Consider the following 23,391-nt stretch of genomic DNA (forward strand, 5'->3'; position numbering starts at 1 on the left):
CCACAGCCCCACCAGCATTTGTTATTGGTTGATTTCATGATAGCAGCCATTCTTTCTGGAGCGAAGTGGAATCTCAGCATTGTTTTCATTTGCATCTCTCGAATGACCAGTGATGTTGAACATTTTTTCATGTATTTATTTGTTATTTCTACTTCTTTGTCTGAGAAATGTCTGTTCATTTCTGGTGCCCATTTTCAGATTGGGTCTTTAAATTTGGGAGGTCTGATCTTTTTAAGTTCTTTATAGATTTGAGATAGTAGACCTTTGTCTGGGGAACAGCAGGTGAAGATTTTTTCCCACATTGTGGGTTGTCTCTTCACACTGCTGGTGGTTTCTCTTGCTGTGCAGAAGCCTTTTAATAAGAAGAGATCCCACTTCTTGATTGTTTGTGCTAGTTCATGGGCAACTGAGGTTTTGTTCATAAAATCTTTTCCTACACCGATGTCTTCAAGGGGTCTACCTAACCTCTGTTCCAACTGGTTCAGAGTTTCTATTTTAATATTTAGATCTTTAATCCATTTTGATTTTAGTTTAGTGCATAGTGAGAGATACAGGTCTAGTTTTAATCTTTAGCAACTTGAAGCCCAATATTTCCAGCACCATTTATTAAAGAGGCTATCCTTCCTCCAGTGAGGGTATTTGGCTCCTTTATCAAAGATGAGATGGGTGAGTGTGTCTGGTGTTGTTTCTGCATCTTCTAATCTGTTCCACTAGTCCTCAAGTCTGTTTCTTTTCCAGTACCATGCTGTTTTTATCACAGTAGCTTTGTAGTATAGTTGCTGGTTGGGGATTGTGATACCCCCTGCCATGTCTCTGTTACCTAGAATTGCTTTTGCTATTCTGGGTCTCTTCTTGTTCCAAATGAATTTTTGGATTGTTTTCTCAAGGTCCATGAAGTATGCTGCTGGGAACTCAATTGGAATTGCATTGAATCTATATAGCAGTTTTGGAAGTATGGCCATTTTCACTATATTAATCCTTCCTACCCAGAAGCAGGGGATGTCTGTCCATTTTCTGATATCATCTTCAATCTCTCTTTTCAGAATGCCATAGTTTTCAGAGAAGAGGTCTTTGATTTCTTTCGTTAGGTTGGTTCCTAGGTATTTCAGTTTTTTAGATGCTATTGTGAAAGGAATTATTTGCCCTATTTCTCTCTCAGTGAGTCTGTCATTTGTGTAGAGGAAAGCTAAACAATAGCTTCTCTATCATTTATCACAGGTTATTTTAGAAATCAAATGATATGCTATATGTGAAATTATCGTTAAAATTCCTAATTTCTTTCTCTCTATTGCCCATATAGGTGTATAGCTTCTTACATTATTTGTGTACCACAAATGCTCTAAGTGCAGGAGACACATTGTTTTGTCCTGCTTCATCAAGGGTTTATTTAATATAGACGATAGCGTAACAGGAAGATGTTAGAAAGACTCACATTTTTTCTCCAAGGAATTTCTTTCTTCCCATCCTATTCCTTTCCCTTCCTGTTCTTCCTCCATCTCTATTTCAATTAATCCACTTAGTAGTTACATTCCTATGTCACCCTTTCTCCTCTTTGTCTAGGCTACGTTATAAAAATGTACCAATAGTCATTGATTCTGTTCCTCTCACTTACTGTGAACTTGGGCAGATTAAGCTCTGTATGGGTCAGTTTTCCATAGCTTTCTATTTCCTGGGACAAAATACTTGACACCCATAAATTAGAGAAGTTTACTTTGCTTCACAGTTTCAGAGATATCAATCCCTGTTCGGAGGCTCCAAGTCAGAAACATCAGGGTAGAAGGGCACAACAGAGGAAAACTGCTAACCACATGACAGCCAGGAAACAGCAGCAGAAGAAAAGCCTCAAGAAGGGGCCAGGGACCAGATATATTTCCTAAGGTCATGCGTCAATGACTCACCCATCCAACTCAGTCTCAACAGCTCCTAACAGCCCATTCGGCACTGGGTTAACTCACTGATGAGGTCAGTGCCTTCACAATCGGCACCCAGCAGTCTCTAATCCAGTCAGGTTCACAACCAAGATTAGCTAGGAAGATGTTAGAAGACTCAAATTTTCTCCCCAAAGAATTTCTCTGGGATCAGCCTTTTTTTAAAATCTGCAAAATGGGGATAGTCACCCTACCTCAGGTCAGTGATGCAAGAATGAAACGAGCATTAAATGTCATGCTCAGCAAAGATTTGCTGAATGAAGTAGGTTATGGACTCTCTCCTGCCCATTCAGTTCTAGGCTCTGACCTGTGAATGATGCGCTGGTTCTGCAGGTAGTCCAGGGCCATGGCCAGCTCACAGATGAAGAGCTTCACTGTGTCTTCCTGGAAGTGGACATTCTGCTGCAGGTGATAACGCAAGTCTCCACCGAGTAGGAGGTCCACTACCATGAACATGTCTTCTTCATCTTGGAAGGAATACCTGGAGTAACATTAGAAAAAGAAACATGACATGCTTGTAATCCCAGCACTCTGGAAGGCTGAGGAAAGAGGCTCGCATCTCAGAACCCAGCCTAGCAATATAGTGAGACTCTGTCTCAAAATAAACGAAAAAGTGCTAAGGATGGAGCTTAGTGCAAGGCCCTGGGTTTGATCCCCAGTACCACAAAAAAGAAAACGAATGAAAGGAAAGGAAACATCAAATGATTTACACACACCAGGGTCCCAGAGGCAAACGAGACCTCACAGACCAGGGCCAGGTGTTCTTGAGCTAAGAATTTAGCTTAATCTCTTAATCTCTGTGAGCGAAAATGGTCTATCACTAGCTCTCTGACCTGGACCCTCAGTGTCTTCATGTCTAAACAGGAATAAGAAAAACATCTACCACATTGGATCATAGTGAAGGATTAATGGGATGAGTACAATATTTCTTGTCAGGCTTGGCGTATAGTAAGCTCTCATCTCACCCAACACCCTGTGATAAAGCTGAGGAAATAAGAAGTACCCCATTTATACATTTATTGTTCATATTTTAACCATACTGTTGCTGGAGGTCCGTAAAATATGAACTCTGAAGCCTCCTTGAACCATACTCAGATCCCTTTTTCCATACTAGTAAGTTTACTTTCAACCAATATTTCAAAAACTTATATCCCATATTAATAATAAGACAAAGATATAAAAGGGGCAATAAAGAAGCAAGTGAACAGTAAGAGGAAATAATACACTCAGTGTTGGGGATCGGGAAGTAAGGAAAGCATCTCACCAAAGAGGAAACCTGAGCTAAATTTTGAAGGACAGTAGTTAAAACAGTAACTACAAACTAAAGCTAACATCTGGTGTTTCTGTCCAGTGGCTTTGGTGGGGCAGGCTCTGTTGGCCTTCCCCCAGTTGGCTCCCATAATGCATCACACAGGAGAAAATCAAGGCACAGAATGGTTTAAGTGACTTGCACAAGGTCAAAATCCTAACATATGGTAGAGACAAAGTGTTCTCTAGGAGTAAAAGTGACATCTGAAAGCAAAAAATAGCATGTATTCAAGCACAGACACTGAAGAGAACCTCCTGTGAATGGGAAAGGAAACTGGATTTCCTGGAACCACAGGTATAATGAGGGAGCTTGAATATGGGGGAAAGACAGAGCCTGAGTACCACAAGTGGAGCCCATTCACGAGTCTGTAGGCCTTGGGCCTCACTGAAGGATTTCAAGCAGGACACGTGACCAGACACGGACTTGGTAGAAGGAGCAAGGGCTGAGGGATTGGCAGAGGAAATGAGCACAGAGAGCAGAATTGAGCTCTGCTATGCGCAAAGAGCCTCCCGTAAAAACTCATTCCTGTTGCAGTGATTTATTTTGTTTTGCTCAAAGCCCAGATATGATTTCTAGTCACAATAAAGTTCTCAGTATCAATACTGTTTTCACATGTTTCTTTTTATGTAAGGTCACTGAGATCACTTTTATTTGAATTAAATAAGTGCCTGAGGGCAGTACAAAGAATGCATACCAATTTCCAATGACAAATTCTGTGCTTAGGAAATAGGTGTAGAATATTAATGATAAGACAACCTTCCTCAGTATGTTTTCTTTTTTATGTTTATCACTGTGTTGAAGGAGAAGGAGGGGAATTAAATTTAAAAAGTGAGAAATTCAGGGGCCGGGGATTTAGCTCAGTGGTTCCGCTGCCTGCCTTGCAGGCTCAAGGACCTGAGTTCTATTCCCGGTACCAAAAAAAAAAAGTGAGAAATTCAGTGAAGCATTAATCTGAAGCAGTGATAGTCTAACGTCTAACGAAAACTAAGAGTCTCCAATGCTTATTTGTTCAATAGACAAAATTTTTTTTATCAATGAAGACTGATTCACAAGATGATGCCAGAAATTAAAGTCTTGAGGAATTCAGAGAGACAGACCCACAGGAAGTGCTTTGTAAACATGTGAGATATGTGTGCTTGTTATTGACTTTTAGGCAATCACATGCTTTATCTGCATGTAATGACTACCTGGCTCTCTCTGCTATCAGTTTAGGTGGCACCAGGATTAATTTCTGGGTCTATGCAATTTGATTCACAATCCTCCTAACTGTACCAATACAAGGTATAGTCATTAACGTTCATCAAGGTCTTTCAGTAAGCAGCCTTGGACTGGTTAATAGCTAATCATGCCTGGAACTTGTTGCATCATAGGCTGCTCTCAGGTAATATAAGAGAAAGGATGTTTATGTATAGGATGTAACCAAGATCTTTTGGGGCTGGGTGGCAGATGGGGTATGGATGGTGAAATGAATAAGGGCTTAGTACCAAAAGAAGAAGAAGAAAAAAGAGTGCTAACTGTAGCATAACTAGGTAGCAACAGAATCAACCTACTCAGATTGGGTCAGCATGCCCACTGGATCTGATTTCCTCCGTGTGGTTGATCATCAGGAGCTCCCAGGTCCAGGGCAAACCAGGGGTCTCCTCTCCTATTACTCACTAAACTCCAAGGGGAATAGTGTTTGCATTCAATTCAGTCTAAATGAGCAAACATTTTACTGAGATGTGGGTTAAACTATTTGTATTCAGAGAACAAAGTGACAAAGGTGCCAGTCGTGACAAGTTAACAACAGTGTTCAACTGCACAAGGGGATTATTAATCAAAGAAGAGGCAGAGGCAAGAGCCAACATGCTTTTCTTGGCTAGTATAAATATTAATTTTTGTAACCATAGAGGCAAATTTGATTGTTAAAAATCATATTTCTCCTTCAGCATATCAGATCTGAATCTCTCCATCTCAGATCCTTAAAACTCAGAAAGAGATAAGTATTTTCTTTGCAAGGACTATACTCAATAAAAATATGTAAGCATATACAATTTGGTGCATATACAATTTTTAAAATAAAAGAGCAACTCCCTTGTTCCTCAACAATATATCACATAAGCTAAGAGTTGTACTTCTGTAACTTTTCTTTTGAATGCCATATCATGGCTCATTTCTTACTTGATAGCTCTAAAATTAGCAAGTTTGGTCATAGTCTCTGTGAAATGTACTGTGAAGTGTACTCAGTAAGAAAGAAAATGAATAACAAAAGACCACCAACTAACTTCTGCAAGGGCATATACCTCTCTTTCTTTCTCTCTCCTTCCTGCCCTCTCTTCCTCCCTCCCTCCTCTCTCTCAGATCTCATCTTGAACCTCTAATCAATTCTCCACTCTGCTGCAGTTATTTTTTTTAACCTGTTTTATCATATTATCCAACCTCTAAAACCTCTTCATCGCCTTTCCCTGTTCTATAGAAATCTATTTGGTCTGGCCCTATTTTTCTTTCCAGCCTTATCTTGAAGATTTCCTTTCTTCCCCAACTAGTTGTTCAAGTGGCCTCCAGGCTCAGAAGCCTGTAACGGGTCCAACGTATGCCTGGCTTCACAGCACTGTCCACTGCCTGGTTCTGCTGTGTTCATCTTTGAAGTCTCGGCTTTAGTTACTTCTCCAAATAACACTTCACAATAATCAGGTCCCACTGTTACATGCAGTGTTACATCTTATTCACAGAACTTAGCATAATTTGGAAATGTCTTTTGGTATGCCTTCAGATTAACTCCTCTTCCCAATATGCCGTAAGGATGCATGTCTGTTTTTTCTTACCCTTAGTACTCTGTAAGCTACCTAAAACAGAGATTCTACAAATTGAGCAAAAACCTATGAATTGATAAGTGAAGTAAAGAAAGTAAGAATAAAATCAAAGTTAAAACACAAGCTTTGGGTGGGTCTCATATAAATTGTGCAGGTTTGACTTTTAGAAATAAGCAGGGTAACAAGTTCAAGGAGTCACTTATATAGTTGAAGCTGTCTTATGAAAGCTGCTGTGAAGTGAATTTGACTCAGGGTTGGAAGAGACCTAGCATATTCTCTAGTGAAGCACTTTTCAAATTGTGAAATAGCTCATTAATGAATTATGAAGCAGTTTGGTTAATTGTAACAAGAATTTTTAAAAAGAAATAAAATCATTTGAATAACAGGATAAATGCTATTAACACATTACAGTAACATGATTTTTGGTTTTTAAATATAGTGTGTTTCATTAGAACAGCTACTGAGTTGTGATGAAAAATTCATTTTTGCTACAGATTACAGTAAAACAAGAATCTTGGAAACCATGACACTAGGAAAGCCTACTTCATAGTGCAAAATTATTGCATCAAACCCTCATTTGAACTGTACCTGATCAAAAGTCACTTCTGATATCCTTGACTAGCAAAGCAAAGGAAAATGCATCATTAGCTCGAACAACACACAAGGAATGGCACATGAAATGGTGGTAAAGAACTTGGCCCTGGAGCAAGATTACTTGTGTTCAAATCCCAGTTCTCTAACTATTTATAACTAGAGCAAGTCACAGAGCCCTTAGTGTCTTCATGTAGGATGGTGCATAGGTTATAGGGTTGTTGGGAAGATTGAGTTAAAACATACAAAGTGTTTAAAATAGTACCTGGGAGATAGCAAACAATGAATGTTAGCCACTATTATAATTACTTTTCTTTTTTCACCCATGACTGTAATATAGCTGTTGTATGAAGGGAATCAATTTATTTTATACAAATGTTTCCTATTACTTTATGTGAGGTAATAATATAAAGATTCTTATTGTCAACACAATTCATGTCAGACATGATGCTAGTACTTCATGTGCATTATTGCATTTGAGTGTTATCACAACTATAAGGTAGCAGCAGCATCCCTATTTTTGTTAATCATAAGAATCTATGTAGAATCCTTATACATCAATAGAAATGAATCAACATAAAAAATTACATACCATGACCAAAAGGGATTAAATCGAGTGACAGTATATCTTTAACAGAACGAAAGACAAAACATATGAACTTCTCAATAGATACAAAAGGCAATTATGATAAAATCCAATAGTCACTCATGATAAAAGTGCTTGGCAAATTAAAAAAATAAGGGAACTTCTGCAACTTGATCGAGGACACCTGCAATAAACCCTACCGAGCTGGTCTGAGAAGACTGAGCACCTTCCCTCCAATTTTGGGAACAAGGCAAGAACAACTCTTCTCACTTCTTTTAGCAATGGCATTTTTAGCCAGTACAGGAAAAATAAAAGACATCCAAATTTGAAAAGAAGAAGTAAAACTGCCCTTAATTACAAACAGCACAACAACATATATAAAAACATAAGGTAATCACAAACTATTAGAACTAGTAAGTTGGTGTAATAAAGTTGCAAGATAAAGATCAATATACAAAAATCAGTCATGTCTTTCTATAGAAGCAATGAACAATATGAAAATGAAAATTAAGAATACAGCTATAGGGCTGGGGATTTAGCTCAGTGGTTTCACTGCCTGCTGCGCAAGCACAAGGACCCGAGTTCGATCCCCAGTACAAAAAAAAAAAAAAGAACAAAAGAATACAACTATATTCACAGCAGCATAAAAAAGAAAAAGGATTTAAGAATGAAATTTAACAAAAACACTCAAGATTTGTACACTGAAAATTACAAGACTTTGCCTAGTGAAATTAAAGAAGATATGAGAAGGGAGAAACATTCTACATCCATAGATTGGAAGATTCTGTATTTTTACTGTATCAACTTTACTCAAATTGAGCTATACAGTCAATGAAATCTTTATCAAAATCCTAGTAGAACTTCTGGTGGATTTTTGTTTTTGCATAATTGGTGAACAGATTCTAAAATTTATAAGAAAGTGCAAACATCCAGTATAGACAAAAATGTTTTGAGAACTTTCACTTCTAAGTTTTTAAAAATACAATAAATATTATGAAGAAAGTGTACTGCTGGCCTAAGTACAAACATACATGTCAATGGAACAGAATTGAGTCTAGAAGTAAATTTTTATTTTTATAGCTCTATGATTCTTGACAAAGGTGCCAGGAAGTGTTTAAGAAATGATGCTGAGACAATTAGATATGAACATGAAAAAAAGATGAAATTGGGCTTATATGCCATATATAACAATTAATTCTAATGAATTATAAACATAAGTATAAAAACAATAAAAGTTTTAGTATAAAACATAAAAATAAAATCTTTCAAACCATGGATTATGCAAAAGTTAGATATAATAACAAAAGCATAGTCCATTTAAAATTGACAAATTAAATTAGACTTTAATCAAAATTCAAAACTTTTGCACTTCAAAAGACAGCATTTAAATGGGCAAGGAATGTAGCTCAGTACTGGAGTGCTTGCCTGGCATTCATGAAGCCCTGTTCTATGCCTAGCACCACAAAAATAAGAAGGAAGAATAAGAAAAAATAAAAGAAGAAGGAAAGGAAAGACACAAGAAAATAAAAAGAAAAGCAACAGTCTGGTAGAAAATATTTCCAAAATACATAAATGTTAAGTGATTATATTCAGAATTTATAAAGAACTAGTACAACTCAGCCATAAGATAATCCAATCAAAAATAGGCAAAAGACAGGAACACACAATTTTTTCCCAGTACCGGGGATCAAACTCAGGACCTCGCACTTGTGAGGCAGGTGCAGTGCCACTGAGCTAAATCCCTGGCCCATGAACACACAATTTACTAAAGAAGATATACATAAAAAGATACTGAACATCATTAGTCATTGGAAAATTGCAAACTAAAACTACAAATTTCACACCCTTCTAAATGACTATAGTAAACATGACAGACAATAACAAATGTTGGCTAGTATATAAAGAAAAGGTAGTCCTCATACTTCACTGATGTGAATAAAAATTGTACTGTCACTTTGGAAAATAGTCTGTTAGTTTGTCAAAAAGTTGAACATAAAAAACCTTATCCCACAGCAATTCCACTCTTATGTGTCTACTCAAGAGAAATAAAAACATACATCTATGCAAAGACTTGTACACAAATATTCACTGCTTCATTATTCACAATTGCTAAAAGCTGGACAGAAGCTAAATGCTTCATCAGCTGGTAAATGGAAAGACAAAATATGGAATAGCCTTACCATGAAATATTATTCAGCATTAAAAATGAGTCAGCTATACAAACATGCTATAACATGCATGAACACCATAAACATTATGCTGAATGAAAGAAGCCAGATAGAATACTATGTATTTATAATTCCATTAACATGAAATTGCCAGAACGGGAAAATATATATTTGGTTACTGTTTTGTTTTTGTTTTTCTTCTTGTTCTTGTTGTTTGCTGCTGAAGATCGAGCCCAGGGGTCTCATGCATGCCAGGCAAGCTCTTTACCACTGAGCTTTGCCCATAGCCAAGGGGAAAATTTATAGGGACCAAATAGATGCATTGTTGCTTCAGGCTCAGGGTGAAAATAGGGATTAATTGTAAATGTCCATGAGAGATCTTAGTAGAAAAAGAAAAGGCTCTATGATTGATTTATGGGTAAGATTGCACCACTTAGTAAGATGTGTACTTGAAATGGATGAATTTTCTGTTATGTAAAATACACCAAAATAAAATTGTTCTTTAAAAAAGGATGTTGCAGAAGGGAAAGGGAGATTATAGTATAAAGAAGCTAAATACCAGCCCGATGACACCAAGTTAGAAAATTGTGAAGCCAGGATTATGTCCAAACCCCTGCAGTTAACACACACACTGTACATACAATGGCCAATAAAATCTATGAGATAAACAGCATCCAAAGTGTATAAAAAAATCCTGCCAGAAATAAAATAATTATTGAAAAGCCCTTCGATTCATTTCTCAAAATTCAATTTTTATGCCTCCCCATTGGTCTCATTCCAGTGGTGGGACATTTTTGATCTTCAGCCAGGGTCTCCATAGAAGAGTTTTAAAGAACCAGCTTTGCCCTGGTACTAAACTATAGAACAGTTCATCTTTTTTTTTCAGACATTGAATGGAGAATGCTCGCAGCAGGCTTTTTTTTTTCCTAGCTTAGGAAAATCATTAGCCTTTATGAGAAGAGATCCCTGAGGACTGGACGAGGAGGAGATTTGAGTAAACTGACCTATTAGTTAAGTACAAATTAAAAATTTTAAAGCCTTTTCCTGGAGCAATGGTTCTTCATATTTTCTTGTGGTTCTGGAACAATTCTCAAAGTTGTATCTAATGTGAAAGTCATTTTAAAAATGGTATTATCTCATATAATTTACCAGGACAACAAAGAAAATCCAAGGTTTGCAAAAGGCAGATTTCAATAGTCTATATGAATGATACTTGTTCAGTTTGAGTTATTTTAACTGAAATGCCAAAGTATCACAATCTGAGGTAAAAGAAAAGTTAATGTCTTGGATAACACTGGGACCAAGTTGAGCCAATAATGTAAATTCTCTGCTGAAAGTTTAGAGGAAGCAGTCCTCAGCAACTGCATCATGATTTTTACTTCTGAATGTATGGAAGTGAGAACATTCCCATCAAGGCTTGGGGAAAACCTCTGTTGGTGAGGATGTGGAAAACAGGTGCTCTTCTATATTCTGGATGGAGGGCAATTTGATGACTTCCTTTGAAGACAATTTAGAAATATATTATTTATTTATTTATTTATTTATTTATTTATTTATTTATTTATTTTTGGTACCAGGGATCGAACTCAGGTCCTTGTGTTTGCGCAGCAGGCAGCGAAACCACTGAGCTAAATCCCTGGCCCAGAAATATATTTTTTAAAAGCGTATGGCTTTTGACCCTGTCATTTCATTGGAAGTGACTTTCATTATGGATACACTTGAAAAGTATGCCAGGAGGTACTTACACGGATACACATTACATCCCCTCAATATGAGAACATGCAAATAAATTACGGTAAATTCATGCTATAGACTATATAGAAGCCTTAAAAATTGTACAGATCTATACTCTGACACGAAAATATTTCTATGATATTATATTATGAAGACAAAAGAAAGTGTAGTATAAACAATGTTTAGTATACTAGTTATACTAAAAACGTTTAACAATGTTCATACTAAAGTATGTAGATGCTTGGTATACATAAATAGAATATGCTTAAAAGGATACATATACTGCATATATTGAAGAGAAAACAGACATTTTCTACATATATTTTGGTGTATGTACAGAATTTTTTTGCAAAAAATTCAGTTATCTAAGTGGTAAGTTTTTTTTTTTTTTGGTACCAGGGATCGAACTCGGATCCTTGCGCTTGCGCAGCAGGGGGCGAAACCACTGAGCTAAATCCCCAGCCAGTGGTAAGTTATTTTTATTGTATTTTATATTTTAAAATCCAAATAAACATAAAAAAGTATTTCCTTCTACTCATATCCAATGTGGGTTGACTGACCAGGAAAGAAGCTATAAAATTCCTCAGCTTCTAATTTGTATATAATATATACAAATTATAATATGTAACATGCTGATAGTTTTCATCACATGAACAGGCAATGTTCACATTTCCCTGATATCCAAATGTTCCTTAAAAGGAACTCATAAAATATTTGAGTCCTACAAATGGACTCGAACAAGATGCCTTTTCAATCATTTTTATCTGTAGCTTCTCTGACCAACTCTTCTTTTTTCCCCCAATTTTTGTCAAGAAACCAAATTATTTGCTGGCTACTGCAGCATTTCCAGTCCGGACATTCATGAATTGCATTCATACCATATTTCTCGACATGTTCCACCACTCTCTATATTTTGTGAAAATTGGTGGCTATATCTAAAGGCTTGCTTAGTTTCAAGTTAGATTTATGTATTGGCTTTACAGCTGATATTGTGTGGTCTGATTAGGAGGTAGAAAATTAATAAGTGTTATCATCACTGACTACAACCAAACATTCCTCAGGAGTGGTATTTGGATTCTATCAGTTCTCCTTTATGTTTTAGCTGAAGTACTTTTATAAGGAGAAACATGATTTCATCAATTATTTGGTTACTCTAAGGCCCAGTTTCTATACAGCAAGTAAAACAAATGTTTAATTCCTTACTCTATTTACCATTTTTCAAAATGATATATTAATTTCCTGAAAATATAAAAAATCAATATAATTAAAAAATATATATTATAATGAACTGATAGGTTTGATGGTCTCTTCCTTATTGTTATATAATCATTAATGTCTGCTCATTAGCCAAGTAGGATCATGCATTATTTTGACATGACAGCAAATTTTGATAGCTTAATGAATGTACTATGAAAACATGTTGTGGCTATTTTGTATAGTTTTTGTACCAGACAATCTGGGTAATAGAAGTGTTTGCAGCTATAGAAACATAGGTATAACTGCAATGTACCTATATACACAAAAACATAACAAGATAAATATATCATAAATTTCATAATACTACCTTCAATTTATGTTCCAGATTACTGATATTTTTAACTTCATATTTTACCCAGTAACTCGATTCACCCTCAATGAAAATCCTGGTTCTCAAAATTTTGACAACAATATAAATACTTGTATGCTTTATCTCATATCACACACACACATACACACACACACACACACACACACTGTCAGAATAGCAACATTGCTTCTAATAAAACAATTACTGAAAACCCTTTAAGATATTTTTGCTGTTCTTTTTTGTCATTAGGATATTTTCCACTACTGATATACATCAAAGTGATCATTTTAAAATGATCTGGATTTTTTTTTGAATTTTTTTTTTTTTTTTTTTGGTACCCAGGATCAAACTCAGGACCTTGCACTTGTGAGGCAGGCGCTGAAACCACTGAGCTAAATCCCCAGCCCTAAAATGATTTGGAATAGTTCATTCTGGGATATTGCTACTAGCTAGATATACGAGATACACAATGGTCTTAGGTTCATTGGTTTCACTTTTCATTCCAGTTTTGGGATAGTTTTTAAAATTTAATATGTTTTATGGTCATACGAAACATTTAAAATTTTTCCAAAGGCAAAACTGCAAAACAGGGTACACTGAGTATCTTGGTGAGACACTGGTGTCTCACGTCTATCCTTCTGTCTCCTCTCTTTCTTTCCCACATTGAGACTTTTTACTATATATATTCTACTATGGTAAAATAATACACAATATAAAATTTACCATCTCATCTTAAGGGTACAGTCCATGATATTCAGTATATTTGTAATGAGCAACCATCATCACTATTTCCAGAACTTTTTTTTATCACTGCTAAAAGAATCTTTACACATTCAATAATAACTCACCATTCCTCCATCTTCCCATCCTCTGATAGCCTCTACTGCTTTTTTCTGTCTGTATCAGTTTTTCTGTTCTGGGCATCTCATGGATGTGGAATCATATAATATTTGTCCTTTTATGTCTAGCTTATTTCATTAGCATGATGTTTTTAAGGTTTATCTATGTTTTAGCATATATCAGAATTTCATTCTTTTGTAAGGCCAAATAAAATTCTGCTATATGCATGTAACAAATATTGTTATCTCTTGATGGACATTTGTGTTGTTTTCATCTTTTAGCTATTGTGCATAATATGCTAAGAACTTTGTTGTGCAAGTATCTATTTGAATCCCTCCTTTCAATTATTTGAGGTATGTATCTAAAAGTGGACCTGCATCATATGGTAACTCTATGCCTAATTTTTTGAAGAACTGCCAAACTGTTTTCTGTAATGGCTGTACCATTTTACATTCCTGAATGGACAAGGTTTTCAAATCCTCCACATTTTTCCCAGCACTTATTATTTTCTATTTCTAAAATAGTAGCCATCCTAATTTGTGTGAAGCAGTATCTCACTGTGGTTTTGATTTGCATTTCTCTAATGTTCAGTAATTTTGAGCATCTTTTTATATGTCTATAGGATATTTATTTATCATTTTTGAAAAATATCTATTTAGATTTTTAATTCTTTTTAAAATAAAATTATTTCTTGTATTGAGTTATATTTATCTTTTGTATAGTTTAGATGCAAGTTTCTTACCAGACATACAATTTGCAAATATTTTCTCTTATTCTCTGGGGTGTCTTCATTTCTTGGTAGTGGTTTTGAGGGGTAAAAGTTTTAAATTTTGATGGTGTTCAATTTATCTTTTTATGTCATACCTAAGAAACAATTATTTAATACAAAGTCTTGAGAAACTATTTCTACATTTTCTTCTAAGAGTTTCATATACTTAGCTCTTACATTTATATACCCTTATTCATTTGGAGTTAATTTTTGTATATGGCTTCATTCTTTTGCCTTTGTATATCTAGTTGTCATACCATATTTGTCGAACAGACTATATTCTCCTCCCTGAATCATCTTGGCACACTGGTTAAAAGTTAGTTGACTATACTAATTGAGAAGCAGGTTCTCAATTCTGTCATACGTCTATTTTTATACCAATATCACCTTGTCTTGATTTCTGTGGCTTTGTAATTAGTTTTCAAATTAAGTATGAGCCCTCCAACTTCATTCTTCCTTTTTAAGATTGTTTTAGATGTTCCTTAAATTTTTAAATTTTTGGATCTTTTGAATTCCTATGTGAATTTTAAAATCAGTTTATCAATATTTGCAAAGAAGCCAGCTAGGATTTTAACAGGATTGTGTAAATTCTACAGATACATTTGAAGTCACATTTCACTTAGCAGTATATTTTGGAGAACAGACCATACTAGCACAGGGAGAAATTTGTCATTCCTTTTCTCAGATGTGTGTGCTGCAGTTCATGTGCACCACACGTTTACCCATGGACATTCAGGCTGTTTCTAGGCTTTTCCTATTGCAGATACAGATAGTGCAACAAAGAAAAACCTCATGTATATGTCTTTTGATAATCTTGCCAATCTAATTTTATTGTATTTTTCTAGAAGTGTGTTTGCTAGGATAAAAATTCAGGAAAACTGAGGGCAAAGATTTGTACACTTTCTCCTTTTCTATCCCCTTAGAATGTGTATCATTTTGAATTTCCAAATGACAGTGCCTGTTTTGCCACAGTCTGTCTCTCTAAAGTATGCTGTCAGATTTCCAGGCATTTTTAACTTCAGAAAAACCCATTAGTAGACCAAGAAGTTTTGGAATATATAAAGCACTTACTTATCTAGCTCCTTAGTGCCTTACAAATTTTTCCAAGGAAAAATGCACCTTAAATTCCTTTAGCAAAGCATATATAAATGACTTCACCCACTTTTGTGTATCTTGTGTTTATCCAGATTAAACAGCTATATAACTAAAACCCACAAACACTAATAACTTATAGTTTAGATAGTTCCCTTTGAACAGTGGAGAGAATGAATTAAAATTATATATATAATGGTATTAGAAAAGTTAGTAACAACTTCCATTTTAGTAAGAAGTCATTTTGTTTTTTGGTACCAGGGATCGAACTCAGAACCTTGCACTTGCAAGGCAAGCGGCGGAACCACTGAGCTAAATCCCCAGCCTAGAAGAAATCTTTACGTAACTCTCTGAGTTGATCTGACTTATTTCCTCTTAGCTTAGTCCTTCCTGACCTCTCCTTGCCAAATGTAAATCAGAGGACATCCCTCACTGTTTTCTCCTCTGCACTTCCACGGCACTCAGATAAGTTTTCCAATATAGAACTCAGCAGGAGAAGGCTATACTGCATAATATTTTATCATCACCACTAATATTTTTTCACCTCAATTCCTCATTTAACTAAATAATTTGAGAATTTTGTGCCTTGTTCATCTCTGTATCCATCAGGAGCCCCTGTCACATAGCTTGGTACATAAATGAGCATTCGTTTATTCAATAACCATTTTACAAACATTTGTTACTCATGTCCTTGTCCAAAATGCTGAAAATAAGGGAGTAAAGGACATGTATCAAATCATCTATAAAAGACAAATGCATAACTGCACAAATAAATATGTAGCAAAAGAAAAGTACAGGATACTATGACAGACACTAACAGCAGGATCTAAATGTGATTACAGGGATCGTAAAAACCTCACAGAAACTAATATACATACTTGCATGATTTAAGCCATAAACTGTTGTCTCAAATAAAATGTACAAAAATTTGCAATTCATGCAATGGAAAAGATAGTGTGTGATTTTTTAAAAAAATCACATAACAGGCTGCAGATTATTTTTCTGATGTTCTGATGTCATAGTTGATTTTGTGAAGCCCTGACTTTTCTCTGGACAGAGCTTTGAATAGTACTTTGTGATCCATCAGCTCATGTGTACCAGCTCTGAGATGCTATTTATGAAGTCTCTCCAAGGGGAAGTTTGGCTATTATTACTCTTTACAGAATCTCTTGAAGCGGTTACCTCAGAGAATAAGCAAGCCAGTAAACAGGCAAAGGGGAATAACGTCGTCTTGTTCCCCATTTAAATGGAAAAGCCAAGACACACGCTCAGATGATGAGGAATAATTAAATCAGTTTCTCACCCATGGGGTTCATCAAAGGGTTCAGCAAAAGAAAAAAAAGGTGTTAGAAGTCAATACTTCTTGCACTCCACGACACTCAGTCCAACTGTAGAGAGACCAATCTACACTGGTGAGCCCGAGGCCTCGAAGCAACTGGAAACTGCCTCTTGTGATACAGAGTGCCCTGGCTGGGGTGGAGGGGTGCAGAACATGCCGAGTCACACTTGTTGACTGTCCTTTCTCTAGAGTGGAGAGACAGACTGTCCTTCTGGCACAGTGTACTGTCCACCCTTCTGCTTCTCCAGCCAAAAAGGCAATTTATTTTCTTACTGACCAAGGTACACACCTCTCAGAATTCCAGGGCTGGGGGGAACTTCCCAGCATCAGTACCAAACACACAGATCCTTACTTTACCCTTCATGCCCTTGTGTTTAATGCTCCCAACTTCCCTCCCCCTGAGTTGTTCCCTGTAGCTGAACTAGGCTAATGGCATCTTCAGACATGCACTGATCATTCTTGTTTTGTTTTGTTTTGTTTTGCTACGGGGGATCAAACTCAGGAGCTTGCACTTGCAAGGCAGGCGTGGTGCCACTGAGCTAAATCCCCAGCCCCATGCCCTGATCATTCTCACCTCACTCTTATCTCAGGAGCTCTACTATCTATCACTATCACTGATACCTAGCAGTTGAAACTCTATCAGGAAAGCAGGGACACAGGAAAAATGGTTCTTCTCAGACGAGAGTGTAACAAAATTGTAAGTAATGATTCTGTTTTAAGAGATGAGTCAAAACTTATCATGTTAAATGGTTATGTAAAGTTAATTTACAGTTGTATTTAACTTTTAAATGTTTGGTTTTAGAGATAGAGGTAAAAGTACTTATAAAAGTAACATTAAAATGAAACATAAGCTAACCTAGCGGGTCTTAGAGATATGGTGGGGAGGGTGTGAAAGTTGGATTACAAATTTGCCAGGACTTTCTGTTTTTGTGGTTCTGGCAACAAATGACACCTTTCATTCATCAGCTTTCATTCATCATATTTATAAGGAAACAAATACAATTCTTATCTTACAGAAAATGTATTTGAAGAGATAGATTACGCACATAATATTTTAGTATAGCACTTTAAAAGTAATAATCATCAAAGACATATGATACATATGATGTATGATACATATGATGGTTTCCATAAGTCTTCCTAGGAGTCCAAGTCTTGAGTCTGCTTCCTGAAGCTATGCTTTCCAAGCCCATAATGTGCTTACCTCACCAAGTTAAACTCTAACCCTGGTTAAACCCACCAACGCGCTTTAAAACAGCAACCAAAACAAACCAGCATCTATCAGGGGCAATTGAATGTGAAAAACACAAAACTGTGGTTATTGCTTTCACTTTAAATTTATAACTACCAGACTCAAATGGATACTCACAAAATTCTCTATTAATTACACACATTCATTCACTTCACAACTTCTTTCTTCATATATCATGGGGGACATAGAGGCAATGACTAGTTCATCTCCCTGCCAATAAAGCCAGATATGCCCCATATACACTTACATATCCTGCTTCCTTTTCTTTTCTTTTTAGTTTTATAACATTAATTTTATTGGTACACTTTTAACATACATAATGAACACATTCATCATAGGGAATTTGTTCCTGTACATATTATATCTTAATTCTTTTTTATTTCTTATTCCCCTCCCTTCCCTTCAATCCTTCTTCCCCTTTCCCTTTACAAAACATTGTTTCTATTGTTTCCCTTCCATTCTTAATTATTTTTTTATTCTTATTCCTCCCTTCTCTTCCTTCTCTCTTTCCCTTGTTCCTCTTCCCATTTGAACATATTATTCTTATTTCCTATTATCTATCACCTATTGTGGTTCTTAATTACTCTTTGGTTTCTCACATAACAGAAACAATCCAATATCTAAACATGTGTATCTGATTTATTTCACTTCAAAGTATGGTCTCTAGGTGCATCCATTTACCTATAAAAGTCTCAAGTTTATCCTTCTTTAAGGCTCAGCAGTACTTTGTTATATATAAAAAAAAAAAAACCACATCTTCTTTATCCATTCACCAGTTGATGGACATTTGGGTTGTTTCCAAGATTTAGCTATTACAAACTTTGCTTCCATGAACATGGATGTGCATATATTGCTGTGGTATGATGTTTTTAATTCTTTCAGAAGATACCTAGAGGGGAACATCTGGGTCAGATGTAACCTCTAGCTTTAGTTTGTGAGGAATCGCCACACTGATTTCCACAGTGGTTGCACCAGTCTACACTCCCACCAACACTGGAGAAGGGTTCCTTTATCCCCACAGCTCTGAAAGCATTTATTATTGGTTGATTTTTTGATGACAGCCTTCATTCTTTCTGGAGTGAAATGAAAGAAATTTCTTATTTCCACCTAAGGCCAACCCTTTCTTTTTTTAACTTTATTTTTATTTTTTATTAGTACACGTTTGCAGTACATGTTTACATTCTTTGCAGGGAACTGGTACATGTACATAATACATCTGTACTGCATTTTATCATCCCCTTTTCCTTTTCTCCCTCTCCATTTCTTGATTGCCTTGTTTTTTCGTGCACGTTTGCAATACATAACATTTACATTCCTTGTGCGGAAGTGGCTCATGTACACAACTCACAATGGAGTACTCTTTGCCAGAAAGATGCACCTGAGTCACTTGTGGTTTTTTTGTTAAATTCTTTTATTTGTACATTTTAGGCATACAACACAATTACATTTCTCATTGGGAATTGTACCTTTATATAATGCATCTTGGTTCTTATTTTCCCCCATTCCTAGCCCTCCCTTCACCCCCTCCACCCTTCCCTATTTACAAAGACTTTATTTCCATTTTTTCCATTTATCAGCATTTTTCCTTTCCCTTCTTTCCTTTCCCCTGCCCCTCCCACTACCCCTACCCCTTTGGACCTTTTCTTCCTATTTTGCATTATCGATTATTCATTCTAATCATTGGTACATTTTAGGTATACAATATAATGACATTCATCATTGGAAATTTGCACCTTTACATAGTCTCTCTTGGTTGTCATTTTTCACCCTTGCCCAGCCCTCACTTCAACCCCTCCACTCCTCCCTATTTACAAAGATTTTGTTCCTATTTTTCCATTTTCTCATATTAATCCCATTCCCTTCTATCCTTTCCCCTATTCCTCCCACTTCCTTCCCCTTTGCCTCTTTTCTTCCTATTTCACATTACCTATTATACATTTAGTCCTTATTTATCCTTTCAGTTTCTCACGCCAGAGAAACTATTCGGTGTTTATACATGTGTGTCTTATTTATTTCACATAAGAGTGTCACCTCAATGTGCATCCACTTAGCTACGCATGTCTCTAATTTCTCATTTTTTATGGCTGAGTAGTACTCCATTTTATTAAAAAAACCACATTTTCTTTATCCACTCTCTAGTTGATGGGCATTTGGGCTGTTTCCAAGTTTTAGCTATCACAAACTGTGCTGCTATGAACATGGGTGCACATATATCACTGTGGCATGATTCTTTTAATTCTTTGGGGAAGATCCCTAGCAGTGGAATAGTGAGGTCAAATGGGACTTCCAGTCCTAGTTCTTTGAGGTATCTCCATACTGATTTCCACAGTGGTTGCACCAGTCTACACTCCCACCAGCAGTGGAGCAGGGTTCCTCTTTCCCCACAGCTGCGCCAGGATTTGTTATTGGTTGAATTCTTGATAGCAGCCATTCTTTCTGGAGTGAGATGGAATCTCAGCATTGTTTTCATTTGCATCTCTTGAATGACCAGTGACGTTGAACAATTTTTCATGTATTTATTTGCTAATTCTACTATGTTGTTTTTTTTTTTTTTTTTGGTACCAGGGATTGAACTCAGGTCCTTGAGCTTGTGCACCAGGCAGCGAAACCACTGAGCTAAATCCCCAGCCCTATTTCTACTTCTTTGTCTGAGAAATGTCTGTTCATTTCAGATGCCCATTTTCAGATTGGGTCTTTAAATTTGGGAGGTCTGATCTTTTTAAGTTCTTTATAGATTCGAGATAGTAGACCTTTGTCTGAGGAAGAGCAGGTGAAGATTTTTTGCCACACTGTGGGTTGTCTCTTCACACTGCTGGTGGTTTCTCTTGCTGTGCAGAAACTTTTTAATAAGAAGAGATCCCACTTGTTGATTGTTTGTGCTAGTTCATGGGCAACTGAGGTTTTGTTCATAAAATCTTTTCCTATACCAATGTCTTCAAGAGTTCTACCTAACCTCTGTTCCAACTGGTTCAGAGTTTCTATTTTAATATTTAGTTCTTTAATCCATTTCAATTTTGGTTTAGTGCATGGCGAGAGATATAGGTCTAGTTTTAATCTTTGGCAAGTTGAAATCCAATTTTTCCAGCACCATTTATTAAAGAGGCTATCTTTCCTCCAGTGAGGGTATTTGGCTCCTTTATCAAAGATGAGATGGCTGAGTGTGTCTGGCGTTGTTTTTGCATCTTCTAATCTGTTCCACTGGTCCTCAGGTTTGTTTCTTTGCCAGTATCATGCTGTTTTTATCACAGTAGCATTGTAGTATAGTTGCAGGTTCGGGATTGTGATACCCCCTGCCACGTCTCTGTTACCTAGAATTGCTTTTGCTATTCTGGGTCTCTTCTTGTTCCAAATGAATTTTTGGATTGTTTTCTCAAGGTCCGTGAAGTATGCTGCTGTGATCCCAATTGGAATTGCATTAAATCTATATAGCAGTTTTGGAAGTATGGCCATTTTCACTATATTAAGCCTTCCTACCCAGGAGCAGGAGATGTCTGTCCATTTTCTGACATCATCTTCAACCTCTCTTTTCAGAGTGCTATAGTTTTCAGAGAAGAGGTCTTTGATGTCTTTTGTTAGGTTGATTCCTAGGTATTTCAGTTTTTTGGATGCTATTGTGAAAGGAATTATTTTCCCTATTTCTCTCTCAGTGAGTCTGTTGTTCATGAAGAGGAAAGCTATTGATTTTTGTGTGATGACCTTCTTTCCAGCTATTCTACTGAATTTGGTTATTAAGTCTAGAAGACTTTTGGTGGAGTCCTTGGGGTCTTCTATATAGAGTATCATGTCATCTGCAAATAATGACAATTTGACTTCTTCATTTCCTATCTTCATTCCTTTTATTTCTTTCTCTTGTCTAATTGCTATGGTTAATGTCTCCAAAACTATATTGAACAAGAGTGGTGACAGTGGACATCCTTGTTTTGTTCCTGATTTTAGTGTGAAGGATTTCAGTTTTTGACCATTTAGTATGATATTGGCTGTTGGTTTTTCATAGATGGCTTTTATCTGATTGAGATAGAGACCGCCTATTCCAATTTTTTGGTAGGGTTTTTATTATACATGCGTGTTGAATGTTGTCAAATGCTTTCTCTGAGTCTATGGAGATAATCATATGCGTTTTGTCCTTGGCTCTATTGATATAGTGGATTACATTGATTGATTTGCGTATGTTGAACCATCCCTGCATCCCTGGGATGAATCCCACTTGATCAGGGTGTATGATCTTCTTGATGATGTTCTCCATTCTATTTGCCAGGATCTTAGTAAGGATTTTTGCATCTGTCTTCATTAGTGAGATTGGCCTATGGTTCTCCTTTTCGGTTGGGTCTTTCTCTGCTTTGGGGATCAAGGTGATGCTTGCTTCCAGGAATGAATTTGGGAGTATTGCTTCCCTTTCAATTTCATTGAAGAGTTTAAACAGTAGTGGCAGTAGTTCCTCTCTAAATGTCTTGTGAAATTCAGCAATGAAGCCATCAGGGCCTGGGCTTTTCTTAGTTGATAAGTTTTTACATTTTCAATTTCATTGGTTGATATTGGGTTGTTCAGAATTTTTAGGTCTTCTTCGTTCAACTTTGGTAATTCATATGTATCTGGGAATTTGTCCTTTTCTTCTGTGTTTTCCATCTTATTGGCATATAGGTTCTGGAAGAAGGTATTGATGATCCTCTGGATTTCTGCTGGGTCTGTTGTGATATCACCCTTTTCATTCTTAATTGCATGGATTTGGGCCTTTTCTTTTCTTTTTCTGATAAGGTTGGCTAAGGGTTTATCAATTTTTTTGTTTCTTTCAAAGAATCAACTCTTGGCTTCACTGATTTTTTGTATCGTCCTCTTAGTCTCCACTGCATTTATTTCTCCTCTGATCTTTATAATTTCCTTCCTAGTATAAGCTTTGGGGTTGTCCTGCTCTTCTTTTTCTAGAAGCTTGAGGTTCAGCATGAGGTTGTTTAATTGGGCTCATGCTGTTTTCCTAATGTGCGTCTTCACTGCTATGAATTTCCCTCGTAAGACTGCTTTCATTGTGTCCCATAGATTCCGATATGTTGTATTGTCATTGTCATTTAATTGAAGGAACTGTCTGATTTCTTCAATTTCCTCTGTGACACATTGGTTATTCAGAAGTGTGTTGTTCAATTTCCATGTGTTTATGAAATTTTTCCAGTTTCTTTTGCTATGGATCTCCCATTTCATCACACTATGGTCTGATAATATACAGAGGATAACTTCAATTCCTTTGCACTTACTTAAACATGTTCTATGTGTGAGTATGTGGTCTATTTTGGAGAATGACCCATGTGCAGCTGAGAAGAATGTGTATTCTGATTTTGTGGGGTGGAAGATTCTATAAATATTTGTTAAGTTCATTTATTCAAGAGTTCAATTGAGTTCTAGTATTTCATTACTTATTTTGTGTCTAGTTGATCT

General features: G+C 36.2%; 1 protein-coding gene across 2 annotated transcripts in view; it reads right to left on the minus strand.

Annotated features, from left to right (window-relative positions):
* The window catches only part of Stk32a (serine/threonine kinase 32A), a 129,553-nt gene that overhangs the window by 57,860 nt on the left and 48,302 nt on the right, over positions 1 to 23,391 (minus strand). For both annotated transcript variants that reach the window (XM_004854357.4, XM_021266170.2), the window contains exon 5: positions 2,236 to 2,409. In XM_004854357.4, coding sequence (XP_004854414.1) covers positions 2,236 to 2,409 — 174 coding nt within the window. The remainder of the gene's footprint in view (positions 1 to 2,235; positions 2,410 to 23,391) is intronic.

Source organism: Heterocephalus glaber, unplaced genomic scaffold (assembly GCF_053883595.1).
Source record: "Heterocephalus glaber isolate CG9 unplaced genomic scaffold, H.glaber_assembly_v1.0 deba00001463, whole genome shotgun sequence".
NCBI classification, from domain to species: Eukaryota; Metazoa; Chordata; class Mammalia; order Rodentia; family Bathyergidae; genus Heterocephalus; species Heterocephalus glaber.